General features: G+C 48.6%; 1 protein-coding gene across 10 annotated transcripts in view; it reads left to right on the top strand.

Moving 5' to 3' along the window:
- The first annotated feature begins 223 nt into the window (after positions 1-223).
- The window catches only part of BIRC6 (baculoviral IAP repeat containing 6), a 312,461-nt gene continuing 295,936 nt past the window's right edge, over positions 224-16,748 (top strand). For all 10 annotated transcript variants that reach the window (XR_005778475.1, XM_040429565.1, XM_040429564.1 and 7 more), the window contains exon 1: positions 224-699. Coding sequence is in view for 9 of the 10 variants with exons in the window: in XM_040429565.1 (XP_040285499.1) it covers positions 291-699 (409 nt within the window). In the remaining variant the exon portion in view is untranslated. The remainder of the gene's footprint in view (positions 700-16,748) is intronic.

The following is a 16,748-nucleotide window of genomic DNA, read 5'->3' as shown; positions in this document are numbered from 1 at the left end:
ATACCGAATCGTTACTAATGGCTGTACTCTAGGGGCGGGGGGCAGCTGAGGACATCCTACATGACGACCGGAGTGACAGTGCGGTTACCCGGCGATACGGTCTGAGTCATGGTGCCATGCTGTTTTCAATAAAGTTTGTTAGGAAAAAAAAAAAAAAAAAAAAAAGAAGCAGCAGCGCAGTGTGGCTTGTGGTGTCCGTAGCACGCACACGTAGGAGCACGGGCGTCAGGCGGGTGTCGTCACTTCCAGTGTCTCCTCCTGTCCGTGCGGCTTCCTGGCTGCTGCCCCGGATGGTGTATAGCGGTAGCGGAGCTGCTGCGGCTGCTGCTCTCCTGTCACCTGACGCAGCGGCCGGCGGCCCTCTTCCTCCTCCTCACCCCGCTCCCGTGTCGGAAACCTCATCCTCCTGCCCCCGGAGTTCTAGCTCGTCAACCTCTAGTCCTCGCTCTTCCCCCGGCCTCCCCGCCCCGGTGTCCCGCCCGGAGGGGGCCCGGCTGCCGAAGATGGCGGCGGGGGCTGCAGCGGGATCCTTGGAGTGGTTGGTGCTTAGAGATGGATGTCTGCGCTGTGATGAGCACGGTGTGAGCAGTTTATCCTATCATCCGGCGCTGAACGCCATCCTGGCCGTCACCACCCGGGGCAGCATCAAAGTCATCGACGGCACGTCCGGGGCCATTCTGCAGGCGTCCGCCATACACGGTGAGTGCAGCGCCGGGGGCCGCCCCTCTACCTGTCATCACGTGTCTGTACGGGGGCACTTACCTCACCTTATTTACTGACCTCTACAGAGGGGTCGGCCTGCGTCCCTACGGCCGGGGGGTCGGCGTGCGTGCGTCCCTACGGCCGGGGGGTCGGCGTGCGTGCGTCCCTACGGCCGGGGGGTCGGCGTGCGTGCGTCCCTACGGCCGGGGGGTCGGCGTGCGTGCGTCCCTACGGCCGGGGGGTCGGCGTGCGTGCGTCCCTACGGTTGGGGGGCCGCCCCTCTACCTGTCATCACGTGTCTGTACGGGGGCACTTGCCTCACATTATTTACTGACCTCTACAGAGGGGCCGGCGTGCGTCCCTACGGCCGGGGGGGGCGGCGTGCGTCCCTGAGGAAAGCTGTTAAAGGGGTTGCCGGGACATTGGTGTTATAGTACTAGAGTGACGTACATATTACATACGTGCATGTCCGACCTTTGCCACATATTTCTGAAGCCCCGATTTCATATAGGATATTCTTAGCCAGAAGTGACTGTTTTCTTAGACTCGGTGACGTACCAGGTCTCTTGCAGAAGCGCTGAAGCCTCTTCTTCCGGCTGCTCAGGGAGCCCGGTGACGTCACCGTCACTGATGGGCGGGCTTTAGCGCTGCTCTGGCCAGTAAAACAGCTAGGGCAGTGCTAAAGCACGCCCATCAGAGAAGGTGACGTCACCGAACACACTGCCGGGCAGAAGCCTCCACCCGGCAGTGTGTTATTGTAAACAAAAGAGCCTTTGCCCTGCGCGATGCAGGGCAAAGAGCATCGGAGCGTGAACTGCTCCGATGCTCAAGTCAGGGGGGCTGCCTGGGTGAAAATGGGTGAGCTGAACCCGGACAACCCCTTTAACATGGTAGAAGTTAGGATGGAGAGGTGTGACGTCACGTGGTAAGAGGTATACAGCTGCAGTGGGTATCTATAGTGTATATACAGCAGTGTACCAGGTATAAATACTAAGCCCTACTCTTCTGTACACACTATGTATAATATGGTGGCAGTGACAGGTCAGTGGTTAATCCTGTCAACAATAATAAAAAGGGTAGAAGAGGATCCAGTCAGCATTAGGCAGGTCAGTATGGATCCCTGGCAGTATTAATATTCAGGTAGGAGTGGATCCCTGTTTGCGTGGGCCAGTGGGCAAGGCCTTGTTCACATTTCAGTGTCTGCGATGATGACATCCGTGACAAGGTGGTTAGTGTTTGATCCGTGAAGGATCAGTGTTTTGTCAGTTTTTTCCCCTCTGATTATCATCTGTATTCCTTGTACACTGCTGGTTTTCAGGGCATCTCCTAGCCGTGGTCAGTGGTTTTTCGTGGACCCATAGGCTTGAATTGGTGTGTGGTTTGCATCATGGACCAAAGTAGTGCACGTCCATAGTTTTTCCACTGACCCACAGTCTTTGGGAAAATCACTGATATGTGAACAAACACATTAAAAGCTGTGGGTCCATGTGTCGTCCGTCAGGAACAAGACTGCATACAAGTCAGTTTACAGACGGCGTGTCTACTGTGCTCACAGTGTTATACAAGGACTGCACCGCAGACCAACAGACGGCGTGTCTACTGTGCTCAGTGTTATACAAGGACTGCACCGCAGACCAACAGACGGCGTGTCTACTGTGCTCAGTGTTATACTAGGACTGCACCGCAGACCAACAGACGGCGTGTCTACTGTGCTCACAGTGTTATACTAGGACTGCACCGCAGACCAACAGACGGCGTGTCTACTGTGCTCACAGCGTTATACAAGGACTGCACCGCAGACCAACAGACGGCGTGTCTACTGTAGAGTTGTTGCGATACCAAATTTTTGATTCGGTTTCGATACCATGAAAAAGTATTGCGATACTCGATACCATTCGATACCACGCGAAAAAAATAAACAAAAAAGCCACGTGCATTCCTCATTTTTAAAAATGGCGAATCGCGCAGTTTTTATTTTATTTTTTCTGTTCCGGCATTCACCACCTAGATTTTTTTTTTATATTTTAATAGTTTGGACTTTTCTGACGTGGCGATGTAATATGTTTATTTATATATTTTATATGTGAAATTGGGAAAAGGGGGGTGATTTATACTTAATATTTTAGTGTTTTTTTTATTTTTCACTTCTTATTTAATAACTATTTCCCCCCTTAGGGGCTAGAACCTGGGATCTTTCATCCCTTTTCCTATTCACCCTGATAGATCTCTATCAGGGTGAATAGGACTCCACACTGTCCCTGCTGCTCTGTGCTTTGTGCACACAGCATCAGGGATGTTACCATGGCAACCAGGGCTTCTGTAGCGTCCTGGCTGCCATGGTAACCGATCGGAGCCCCAGGCTTACACAGCTGGGGCTCCGATCAGAAGCTGCCACTGCACCACCAATGAGGGGGAGTGGAGAGGTCCCTGTGGCCACTGCCACCAATGATTTTAATACTGGAGGGTTGAGAGGGGCCGGCGCACTGTGCCACCAATGATTTTAATGGGATGGGGGGATTGAGGGGGGGGGGGGCACACTGCACCACCAATGATTTTACCCCTTTATACAGGAGGCGGGTACTAGCAGATCAGCGGCAGTTAACTGCCGCTGATCGCAGCTCCCTGTCAGGGGCAGGGTGCCGGCAATGCGATTCTGCTGCCGGCACCCGCCTCCTGTATGTGTTAAAGACTGACTACTTTATATGAGTCCAGACTTTCACTATTAGGCCACACAGAGCGGCGCCCAGCGATGTCTCAGCACTCACCATTAGTCCTGGGCGCCGCTCCGTTCGCCCGCAGTGCCCCATTACTGTCTCCTCTCCTGCTCCACATGCTGCTGATTACTATCGGAGCGATGGGAGGAGACATCAGCTTCACTAGTGGGCGTTCCTTCTCCCTGGCTGTAGCGCTGTCCAATCGCAGCGCAGGGAAAAGGAACGCCCACTAGTGAAGCTGATGTCTCCTCCCATCGCTCCGATAGTAATCCTATCATTGGTGGCGCAGTGCGCCCGCCCCTCCTCCGCCCCTCTCTTCTCATTGCCGCCCCTCCTCCACCCCCTCTCTTCTCATTGCCGCCCCTCCTCCGCCCCTCTCTTCTCATTGCCGCCCCTCCTCCGCCCCTCTCTTCTCATTGGTGGCAGCGGCAGCAGCACAGGGGGAGGGAGGACAGCTTCCTTCTCCCCGTGCTGCTGAGAGAGAACATGAGCGCGCCGACAGCAGCGCGCTCATGTTCAGAGATACTAGACTGCGCAGAAGCGCAGCCCAGTATCGAAAAAACGGAAATCCCGGTATCGTATCGATACCGGGACAAAAGTATCGATTGGGTATCGAAATTTCGATACCCGCAACAACCCTAGTCTACTGTGCTCACAGTGTTATACTAGGACTGCACCGCAGACCAACAGACGGCGTGTCTACTGTGCTCACAGCGTTATACTAGGACTGCACCGCAGACCGACAGACGGCGTGTCTACTGTGCTCACAGCGTTATATAAGGACTGCACAGGAGACAGACTGCGTTGTAAACCATTAAGAAGCTGTGCGTCTGGGTCAGTGGAGCCGCGGTCAGTCTGGGAATTGCAGCCATTGCACAGAGCGGGTTTCCTGGACCATACACGCTTGTCTGAAAAAGATCATAAGGCGCCTACATACGTTTTTTCACCATTAAAAGAAAAAGAGCCATAGATGCTGCTTGCATTTTTTTCATGCGGTTTCTATGGTGGATTTTTAGTGGCATTTTTTGCAAAATGAACGTGTGAATAGAGGTTCAGGCCAAAAGCTTCAACATGCTAAAAAACCAGCTAGACATAAATGCCACCAGTTAGGCTCCTTTCACACTTGCGTTGTTTTCCAGTATTGAGATCCGGCAGAGGATCTTAAAGGGGCTGTCTCACTTCAATAAGTGGCTATTACCATGTAGAGAAAGTTAATACAAGGCACTTACTAATGTATTGTTATTATCCATATTGCTTAGTTTGCTTGCTGGATTAATTTTTCCGTCACATTATACACTGCTTGTTTCCATGGTTACAGACCACCCTGCAATCCAGCAGTGCAGGGCGACTTAGAATTGCTAAATGGCGACAAGACTTTGTAGTCTTGTCGCCATTTGTGCCTAGACCCTCCGCTGCTCTGCCTCGCACACGAGGAACTGACATGGGACGCGCTGCTGTCGGCGCGCGCCATGTTCTTCTCAGCAGCACAGGGGAGAAGGAGGCAGTCCCCCCCCCCCTGTACCGCTGCCGCCAATGGGCTGATAGCAGGGAGGAGGGGGAGGGGCTGTGGCCACTGCACAACTAATGATTAGGGGTGCACCGAAATGAAAATTCTGGTCCGAAACCGAAAATTCAGGATGCCCTTGACCGAAAACCGAAACCGAAACTGCCTTTTTGCCCAAATACTTTTAAAATACTTTTTTTTTAATGATTTTATTAATAATTCTTTTTCATGAATGAAATTCATCTGTGGGTGGCGCTGTTATGGAGAGGGGGATCTGTGGGTGGCGCTGTTATGGAGAGGGGGATCTGTGGGTGGCGCTGTTATGGAGAGGGGGATCTGTGGGTGGCGCTGTTATGGAGAGGGGGATCTGTGGGTGGCGCTGTTATGGAGAGGGGGATCTGTGGGTGGCGCTGTTATGGAGAGGGGGATCTGTGGGTGGCGCTGTTATGGAGAGGGGGATCTGTGGGTGGCGCTGTTATGCAGAGGGGGATCTGTGGGTGGCGCTGTTATGGAGAGGGGGATCTGTGGGTGGCGCTGTTATGGAGAGGGGGATCTGTGGGTGGCGCTGTTATGGAGAGGGGGATCTGTGGGTGGCGCTGTTATGGAGAGGGGGATCTGTGGGTGGCGCTGTTATGGAAAGGGGATATGTGCACTGTTATGGGCATAACAGTGCACAGATCCCTTTCCCCATAACAGTGCACAGATCCCCCCTCCCCATAGCAGTGCACAGATCCCCCCTCCCCATAGCAGTGCACAGATCCCCCCTCCCCATAGCAGTGCCATAGACCGATCCCCCTACCCATAACAGCCCCGGCCCTGCTGCTCACAGCATCACTCACTGCATCTTTATTTTACCTTACAATCGTGACGCTCCGGTAACAACTCTGCAGGCAGAGCGGAGGGCGGCGTAACGTCACTTACTGACGTGACGCACCTGCTCCGCCCACTTTATGAATGAAGGAGGCGGAGCAGGCGCGTCACGTGAGTAAGTGACGTTACGCCGGCCTCCGCTCTGCCTGCAGAGTTGTTAGTTACTGGAGCCTCACGATTGTAAGGTAAAATAAAGATGCAGTGACAAAGTAAACCGCCCGCCCGCAGATGGTGGGTGACAAATCCCACACCCCATATTTTCGGCAGATATGTAACAATATCGGCCGAAGTGGATTAGGTGCATTTTCGGCCGATATTTTCGGCTGCCGAAATTTCGGTGCACCCCTACTAATGAATATAGTTTATGCCTGAATACAAACACAGGGCAGCAGGGAGAGTGTGAAGTCCTATTCACCCTAATAGAGCTCTATCATGGTGAATAGGACAAGGGATGAAAAGATCCCAGGTTCTAGCCCCTAAGGGGGGAAATAGTTATTAAATAAAATGTTTAAAAAATAAGGTAAAAAAAATATTTAGAATAAATCACCCCCTTGCCTAATTTTACATATAAAATATATAAACAATAAATATTACATATCGCCACACCCGAAAAAGTGGCAACTATTAAAATATTGAAAAATATCTCCTAGGGATCGACCGATATTGATTTTTTAAGACCGATACCGATAATTGGAGAACTTTCAGGCCGATAATTGGAGAACTTTCAGGCCGATAATTTATACCGATATTCTGGGTATTTTTATTTTTGAGAAAAAAAAAATTTCCTACACAAATCTGCTGAAAATTAATATGTTTATTGTTAACGTGTATTTTATTTTTGTAAATCTTTTTCATTTCTACTTAATAAATATATATATATATATATATATATATATATATATATATATTTATTTTTTTTTTACTAACTTTTAGCCCCCTTAGGGACTAGAACCCTTGTCCTATTCACCCTGATAGAGCTCTATCAGGCTGAATAGGATCTCACACTGTCCCTGCTGCTCTGTGCTTTGTGCACACAGTAGCATGGAGCTTACTATGGCAGCCAGGGCTTCAATAGCGTCCTGGCTGCCATGGTAACCGATCGGAGCCCCAGGATTACACTGCTGGGGCTCCAATCGGCGGAGGAGGGGAGAGGGGACCCTGTGGCCACTGCCACCAATGATTAATACTGGGTGGGGGGGCGCACTGCGCCACCAATGTATTTACTATTGGGATGGGGGTGGGGGGCGCACTGCGACACCAATGATTAATACTGGGGGGGGGCGCACTGCGCCACCAATGTATTTACTATTGGGATGGGTGGGGGGCGCACTGCGACACCAATGATTAATACTGGGGGACTTGGGGGGGGGGGGGGGGGGGGCGCACTGTGCCACCAATGAAGATAACACTCTCATTCATATACAGGAGGCGGGAGCTGGCTGCAGAATCACATAGCCGGCTCCCGACCTCTATGAGCGGTAGCTGCGATCCACGGCACCTAAGGGGTTAACTACCGCGGACCGCAGCTACTGTTCATAGAGGTCAGGAGCCGGCTATGTGATTCTGCAGCCAGCTCCCGCCTCCTGTATATGAATTAATTAAAGACTCATCTTCATTGGTGGCGCAGCGGCCACAGCCCCTCCCCTCCTCTTGTCTTCTCTCCTCTCATTGGCGGCAGCAGCAGCACAGGGGGAGGAGACACTGCTTCCTTCCTTCTCCCCTGTGCTGCTGAGGGAACACAGAGAGCGCTGAGAGCAGCGCGTTCTGTGTTCCCAATACGTTATCGGTATATCGGCAAAATAGATACCGATAACGTTCAAAATCCTCAATATCGGCAAAACCGATAATCGGTCGATCCCTAATATCTCCTATGCGGTGAATGCCTTAACAGAAAAAAAAAAACTAAAAAAATCTTGCAATTTGCCTTTTTTTTTTGTCACCTTGTCCTGACAAAAATTAGGATCGGACTGTTTTATTATGGTCCAGGCGTTCCATAAAATGTGGAATGCACGCGCCTTTTTTGGTTTTTTATTTTTTTCACATGGTATCAAGTATCGCAATACTTTTTTTATGGTATCGAAATTGGAGTCAAAATTTTGGTATCATGACAACCCTAGGTGTAAGACATTTTTTTTTTTTTTTTTTTTTTTTTTTTTTATACCGTAATTATATGTATTTTAAATTTGGCTCCTAAATTTTTCAGGTTTTCAGGCACGACTACCACTACCCTGCAGTGGTAGTCGTGCTTGCACAATATAGGAAAAAGCACTAGCCTATATGCACTCCCATGGTCCCGGCCACCAGGGAGGCTGGTGCTTTTTCCTATAGTGTGCAAGCACGACCACCCCTGCTGGATTGCAGGGTGGTCTGTAACCATGGAAACAAGCAGTTTATAATGTGATGGAAAAATGAAAATGAAGCAATATGGACAATTGGAATACATTAGTAAGTGGTTTGTATTTACTTTCTCTACATCAGGCATGCTCAACTTGCGGCCCTCCAGCTGTTGCAAAACTCCAACTCCCAGCATGCCTTAACAGCCTACAGCTATCAGCCTACAGCAGGGCATGGTGGGAGTTGTGAAGAGCTGGAAGGCCGCAGGTTGAGCAGCCCTGCTCTACATGATAAATGCCACTTACTGAAGTGAGACAGCCCTTTAACCCTGTAAAAAAAATAAAAATAAAATCTCTTTTAGTTTAGTCCTCATGTTTTCTGAATGGAAGGAGATCCGTTCAGGATGCCTTCTGTTTTGTGACCGGACACAAAACTGCTGCAAGCTGCCTAAAAAAAAAAAAGTCCCGTAACCAATCGGGTGTACAGGAGATTTGTGTGATCTCATACACTGTATTACACGGCGGTTTTTCCACACGGGAATCTGCGCAGAAAAACACACGTATTCTGCAACGTGTGCAGGTGGCCATGGGCTTCAGCTACACGGTGACATTTCATGTAAAGTTTGTGTTGCAACATAACACACAGTATACTGCATCCGCTACTCAACAGTCACACACCATCCAGACATGTCAGATTTCGTGTCGCACATTGCAGGTCGCATGCAACTTTTACTCCATTGACCGCAATGTAAGTCGTGTGTGGCTCATCCCTAACTTGTCTGCGGTTTCACTGCACAAACACATTACACTTGCCGTGTAGCTGAACCTTAAGGCAATTATCAGGAAGACACTAATCTCTGCTCGTCAGTGGAGGTGAGAGGTCCATAGTATGGGGACAAGCGATGGCTACTTCATTCTCTGCTCGTCAGTGGAGGTGAGAGGTACATAGTATGGGGACAAGCGATGGCTACTTCATTCTCTGCTCGTCAGTGGAGGTGAGAGGTACATAGTATGGGGACAAGCGATGGCTACTTCATTCTCTGCTCGTCAGTGGAGGTGAGAGGTACATTGTATGGGGACAAGCGATGGCTACTTCATTCTCTGCTCGTCAGTGGAGGTGAGAGGTACATTGTATGGGGACAAGCGATGGCTACTTCATTCTCTGCTCGTCAGTGGAGGTGAGAGGTACATTTACATGCAGCAATCGCCCACAGTGTATGGGGACAAGCGATGGCTACTGCATTTTCTGTTCACACAGGGCAATCTGCCACCCAGAAAGGATGATTTAATGTGCTGCATGAAAGATCATTTCACCCAAAGAACTAGCACTTTGCCTGTTCATCGGGTGATCGGCTTCAAATTTATAAGGGCGGATTATCGGTAGTGAGCTTCTCATGCAATATACCCTTGGCCGGGGCTTTAACGTGCCCAGGGACTAAGGGTGCTGCCTCATGTTCAGGTTTTTGATGCCAAAACCAGGAGTGGATTAAAAATAGTGGATGAGTAGTATCTGCCCTTAATACGTTCTCTCTTGTTGTGATCCACTCCTGATCAAGCCTGAACATGTGGCACCATGCACACATCATCACATCAGATGCGGACCCATTCGTCGCAATAGGGCCGCAAAAAATGCAGAGCGCACACCTTTGTGCTGTCTACATCCGTAATTCCTTTCCGCGGCCCCGCAAAAAAATAACTTGTTCTTCTCTTGTCTTTTTTGTGGACAAGGATAGGACATTTCTGCAGGAGTAAAAAAAATAAAAATGGCGGCATGCACTCGGCCAGTATCCGTGTTTTGCAGACTTTGAGCAACAAAAAAAACTGTTCTGATGCCCACGAGAATCATAGACGAGTCCTATTCTAGTTTATGGCACCCTATACAATGCTCTGTGGGCTCTGGATGATTGCCCTCGCACTGTCCCACCCCGTTTGCTGCTGCATCTCTCCATATTGAATGTCAGGTTGGGTGGGAGAGTGCGCCTGGACAGCCCTCTTGGGGTACCTGCACATGTTGGGGATACAGTGCCAGCGAAGTGAGTGAGATTAGACAAATCTAATGTACGGTTCTCCTTTTTTTTTGCCTGTGCGGCAATTGACCTCTCACGATATGACAATTCTTTGTGTGATTAATTTATTTTAATTTTTTTGGTGCGGATTTCATCCTTTTCAATGCAAAACTGACTAGGGCTGCAGTAAACTATTATTTTAGTAATCGAGTATTCTATCGATTTATTTTTTTACGATTAATCGAGTAATCTAATAAGAAAAAATTAATTAATAGACTGTTTTCCTTTATAAAAACCCATGAGTCCCCAACACCCTTCGTTCCCCCCCACCCCAGTGCCTTCAGATCCACTCCCCCAGTGCCATCAGCCCCTCCATGCCATCCATTGCCAGGTCCCCCACTCCCCCAGTGCCATTAGATCGGCCCCTCCATGTCCCCCATTGCCGGCTGTCCCCCTTCAGTGCCATGTCCCCAGCGCCAGTGAAATTAAATACTTACCTTTCCTTTAGGGGCGCCGCTCCACAGGATCCTGACATCACACAGCGTCGGGTCATAGTGCGCGCTTACGTGCACTATGACCTGACGATGTGTCAAGATACAGTGCAGCGCGGTGCGGGCCAGCGGGTGACCACGAAGCGGTAAGTAATAGCAAGCGCTTCACTCCCGCTCAGTGGTCACATGACACAAACGAATCCTCGATGCAAGAAATTAGCATCGATTTTTTTTTTCGAGTAATCGTTTCAGCCCTAAAACTGACTAAGGCATCCTGCACACGACTGTATGATTTTGCGGTCCTTTTTAAACGGATCCATTTTTCCGGTTTTGGTTTCAGTAGTGTTTCCGTTCTGCTTCTGTTCTGTTTTGCTGTTCCGTCTTTCTGTTTGGTTTCTGTTTGTGATCTGTTTTTTTACGGAAGCATACAATAATGTTTAAACAGTAAGTACATTAAAAAAATTGGGCTGGGCATAACATTTTCAATAGATGGTTCTGCAAAAACGGAACGGATACGGAAGACATGCGGATGCATTCCGTATGCATTCATTTTTTCTTTGCAGAGTTTTTCCATTGACTTGAATGGAGCCACGGAACGTGATTTGCGGGCAATAATAGGACATACTCTATCTTTGAACAGAAACGGAATGCATATGGAGTACCTTCCGTTGTTTTTGCGGACCCTTTGAATGGAATGGTTCCGCATACGGACCAAAAACGGAATGCAAACGGAATAAAGATACGGTCGTGTGCAGGAGGCCTAAACCTCTGTGCAAACTCACCAGTTTTTCCTGACCAGACCCTGCCACAACCCGTATCTCTGGTGTGAACGAGGCCTAACTGGCTTCTCTGGGGTTTGCAGAAGAACCTGGAGTGTTGTGATCCTGTGGAGGAAAGCTTGTCAGTGCTTTCTTCCTCAGGTCCAGCAATGGCGCTGTCTCTGCTGCTCGCTGACTGGCCGCGGGGTCTTCTGCTTCGTTCCCAACATACTGTATATTAGGGATCGACCGATTTATCGGTTTGGCCGATATTATCGGTCGATATTGAGGATTTTGAACGTTATCGGCATCTATTTTGCCGGTATACCGATAACGTATTGGGAACACAGAACGCGCTGCTCTCAGCGCTCTCTGTGTTCCCTCCGCAGCACAGGGGAGAAGGAAGCCGTGTCTCCCTCCCCCTGTGCTGCTGCTGCCGCTGCCGCCAATGAGAGGAGAGAACATAAGAGGAGGGGAGGGGCTGTGGCCACTGCGCCACCAATGAAGATAAGTCTCTCAATCATTCATATACAGGAGGCGGGAGCTGGCTGCAGAATCACATAGCCGGCTCCCGACCTCTATGAGCGGTAGCTGCGGTCCGCGGTAGTTAACTCCTCAGGTGCCGCGGATCGCAGCTGCCGTTCATAGAGTTCGGGAGCCGGCTATGTGATTCTGCAGCCAGCTCCCGCCTTATCTTCATTGGTGGCGCCCCCCCCAAGCCCCCCAGTATTAATCATTGGTGGCGCAGTGCGCCCCCCACCCCCATCCCAATCCCGGCCAATAGTAAAAACATTGGTGGCGCAGTGCGCCCCCCCCCACCCAGTATTACTCATTGGTGGCAGTGGCCACAGGATCCCCTCTCCCCTGCTCCTCCGATCGGAGCCCCAGCTGTGTAAGCCTGGGGCTCCGATCGGTTACCATGGCAGCCAGGACGCTATTGAAGCCCTGGCTGCCATGGTAAGCTCCATGCTGCTGTGTGCACAAAGCACAGAGCAGCAGGGACAGTGTGAGCTCCTATTCACCCTGATAGAGATCTATTAGGGGGAATAGGACAAGGGTTCTAGTCCCTAAGGGGGCTAAAAGTTAGTAAAAAAAAAAAACACACAAAAATATTAAGTATAAATGAAAAAGATTTTTTAAAAAAAATACACATTAACAATAAACATATTAATTTTCAGCAGATTTGTGTAGGAATTTTTTTTTCTCAAAAATGAAAATTCCCAGAATATCGGTATAAATTATCGGCTATCGGCCTGAAAGTTCACAAATTATCGGTATCGGCCCTAAAAAATCAATATCGGTCGATCCCTACTGTATATGCAGCTGAACAGGCAGATTCAGGAACACATCCAATCAGGACTCAAGTGGAAGATCCCCACAGCCAGACAAAGCGCAGTAGCGGCATTAGCGACCTGACGGACGGGTAAGTACTGACGGACGGGTAAGTACTGCCGAAACTATCTCTCCCCCACATGGTCAGAATCCTTTTAACGTCTGGGATTGATTTGTGGCTGTTCCTGTTGTATACGTGGATTGAACTACATTCTAGTTTCCTGATGGGGGCACTATTGCTTCTTGTGGTTGATCCCCAATTAGAATTAGTACTGAACCTGATGTCAGTGCAATTTGCTGTGCGGAGTCCGATGTAGTATGTCTGCCATGTATGGGTGGACTGGTTGTACTGGGCTGTTCATATTCACTTATTACTGGTGGTTGCCTGTTTTTCTATCTCAGCTAATGTGATTATTCTAACCTCTAAGCAGGAGCCGTAATATGTTGCTTGGACTCAATAAGTGTAAGGCCTTATTCACACAGTCAGTGTTCGCTCAGTGGTTGTGAGCCAACACCAGGTGCGTCTCTAAACACAGAACAGGTGCCGATCTTTCCCTTATACCTTATGTCTGTGGAGGCTCCAATCCTGGTTTTGGCTCACAATCGCTGATAGAAATCACTGATCAAGACACTGACGTGTGATTGGGGCCCCATTCACATGACCATATTTTTGCTCCTCACCCAATCTACAGTTTTTGCGGATCGGATGTGGAACCATTCATTTCAGCGGGGCCGCAAAAATGCGGACAGCTCACTGTGTGCTGTCCACATCCGTTTGTCTGTTCCGCAGGCCTGCAAAAAAGATAGAACATGTCCTATTGTCCGTTTTGCAGACAAGGATAGGCATTGGCTTGAGAGAATTGAGCTTCGCATCATAGTTCCAAACCCGATACATTTTTAATGCTGTTTTCTGTACAGCATTAAAATGTATTAGCTCCACGTAGGCACACGTCATATCGCCCGAAGTCGCGCAAGACTTTGGTAAATTATTTCGGTATTCCTATCTTCGTCTTTAAAAATTGTTTAAAATAGGAACTAGGGTTGTTTCGAGTATCGCACTTTCGATAACTTTTGTCCCGGTATCGATACGATACTGGGATTTGTCTTTTATCGATACTAGGCTGTGCTGCTGCACAGCCTAGTATCAGAGAATATGGATCGCGCTGCTCTCAGAACGGCTATATTCCCTCCGCAGCACAGGGCAGAAGGAAGCAGTCTCTCCCTCCCCACTGTGCCGCTGCCACCAATGAGCGCGCAGAGGGCGGAGGAGGGGAGGGGCTGTGGCCACTGCGCCACCAATGATAACTAACATTTAATACATTACAAACGTAGGCGGTGGCAGAAACACAATGCCGGCACCCTGCCTCCGACAGGGCGCTGTGATCCGCGACAATTAACCCCTCAGGTGCCGCACCTGAGGGGTTAACTGCCGCTGATCGCAGCACCCTCGCAGAGTTCGGGTGCCGGCAATATGTTTCTGCCGCCAGCTGTATTTGTATATTAAACGTTAATTATCATTGGTGGCGCAGTGCCGCCCTCCCCACCCCTCTCCACAGTATTAAAAACATTGTTTGGCGCAGTGCCCCCCCCTCCCAGTATTAAAATCATTGGTGGCAGTGGCCGCAGAGTCCCCTCACCTCTCATTGGTGGCAGTGGCAGCTTCTGATCGAAGCCCCAGCAGTGTAATCCTGGGGCTCCGATCAGTTACCATGGCAGCCAGAACGCTACTGAAGCCCTGGCTGCCATAGTCGGCTCCATGCTGCTGTGTGCACAGGGCAGCAGGGACATTGTAAGATCCTATTCACCCTAATAGATCTCTATCATGGTGAATAGGACAAGGGATTAAAAGATCCCAGGTTCTACCCCTAAAGGGGCAAATAGTTAGTTATTAAATAAACTGCAAAAAAAAGTTTAAAAAGTACACGAAAATAGTTTAAATCACCCCCTTTCCCAATTTTACACATAAAATATATAAACAATAAATAAATAAAATATTACATATCGCCACATCCGCAAAGTCCAAAATATTAAAATATATTTTCTATGCGGTGAACGCTGTAAAGGAAGAAAAATGAAAAACTGCGCGATTCGTTTTTTTTTTTTTTTTTTGTCACCTTGTCCCCCAAAAAATAGGATAGGACTGTTCGATTACGGGCCGGACGTTCCATAAAATGCGGAATGCACGCGGGTTTCTTTGGAGTTTTATTTTCATGGTATCGAGTATCGCAATAATTTTTTGTGGTATCGAAACCGAATCAAACTTTTGGTATCGAAACAACCCTAATAGGAACCTGAAGTCTGTTTCGGTACTGGCAGGTACCTCGGTACCAAAGCCGACTTCTTCAGATTCCTATTTTAAACTGTTTTTAAAGACGCAGATAGGAATACCGAAGTAATTTACAAAAGTCTTGGGCGATACAAACTTTGCCTACACGGATCCAATACATTTTATTGTGGTACAGAAGACAGCATTAGAAACAAAGTTTTTTGGACAAATAAATTTTTGATCTATGATCCGAAGCTCGATTTGTTTAAACCTAATTGTTACAATGGGTCTATATGAGGCCATACCTCATATAGGGGGTGTAGCCCTGGTCTGGTACAAAGGACGTAGGCCATACCTCATATAGGGGGTGTAGCCCTGGTCTGGTACAAAGGACGTAGGCCATACCTCATATAGGGGGTGTAGCCCTGGTCTGGTACAAAGGACGTAGGCCATACCTCATATAGGGGGTGTAGCCCTGGTCTGGTACAAAGGACGTAGGCCATACCTCATATAGGGGGTGTAGCCCTGGTCTGGTACAAAGGACGTAGGCCATACCTCATATAGGGGGTGTAGCCCTGGTCTGGTACAAAGGACGTAGGCCATACCTCATATAGGGGGTGTAGCCCTGGTCTGGTACAAAGGACGTAGGCCATACCTCATATAGGGGGTGTAGCCCTGGTCTGGTACAAAGGACGTAGGCCATACCTCATATAGGGGGTGTAGCCCTGGTCTGGTACAAAGGACGTAGGCCATACCTCATATAGGGGGTGTAGCCCTGGTCTGGTACAAAGGATGTAGGCCATACCTCATATAGGGGGTGTAGCCCTGGTCTGGTACAAAGGACGTAGGCCATACCTCATATAGGGGGTGTAGCCCTGGTCTGGTACAAAGGATGTAGGCCATACCTCATATAGGGGGTGTAGCCCTGGTCTGGTAGTCTCCGGTTCACTGATGCGGATTGTTTGTTACATGGCTCTGTGTTGGACATGTACATTTACAGACAAAAAATTTGATTGGATACAGTAATGTGTGTAATTGTGAAAACCTATTTTTGGGAAATCTTTTTCCCAACAGTTTTATTAGGAAAGGACTTTGGAGTCTTGTCACAGCCACAAACACAGGACACTATGATGAGGACAGAGGTCTATACAGGGTACGGTAATTGTGTTCATGACAGCTATGCTTCATCTGTTTCTCCGAATGTGACAGATTTATACCCCACACAGACGAGCAATGGGAAACTTGTCCATGCTTCTAGCCAGAAAAATGGACGTGTTTTTAAACTCCATCCGATTGCCTGCGCTGTCCATTTTTCTTTCCTGCAGATCCATTCATTTGAATGAGCGAGTCTTGTGGGATAATTAGAAAATCGTTCATGTTATGTTTTTCTCTGCATCGTCCATGTGACCAGAACTATTCAGTTAAACTGTCACTGTTCGTTCTGGATGCTTTCCATCACCAAGACGGAGACCTCACCTGTCCGAAAGCAGCCCTTATTCCTCAAATGTGTTTAAAACGAAAAATGAACTAACTTTGCAAATAAGTGTTTTTTTTATTTTATTTTTTGTCTTTTAAGCAATACTGTTTTCAGAGCTCCTATGCATAGCTATGTGTCTCCATGGTAACAGACTACAAACAAAAACCGAAACAGAATGTCCAATATTGATTAGATACTCATACAGAAAATTCCTGCTATATATCAAGGGAGTCGCAGAAAGCTAGGAATAAAACGTAACTTTTCATCACCACATTAATATTAAATCACTTCATAT

Source organism: Bufo bufo, chromosome 4, assembly GCF_905171765.1.
Source record: "Bufo bufo chromosome 4, aBufBuf1.1, whole genome shotgun sequence".
Taxonomy (NCBI): Eukaryota; Metazoa; Chordata; class Amphibia; order Anura; family Bufonidae; genus Bufo; species Bufo bufo.
Note: the sequence above shows the minus strand (reverse complement) of the source record. Positions and strands in the feature narration are given on the sequence as shown.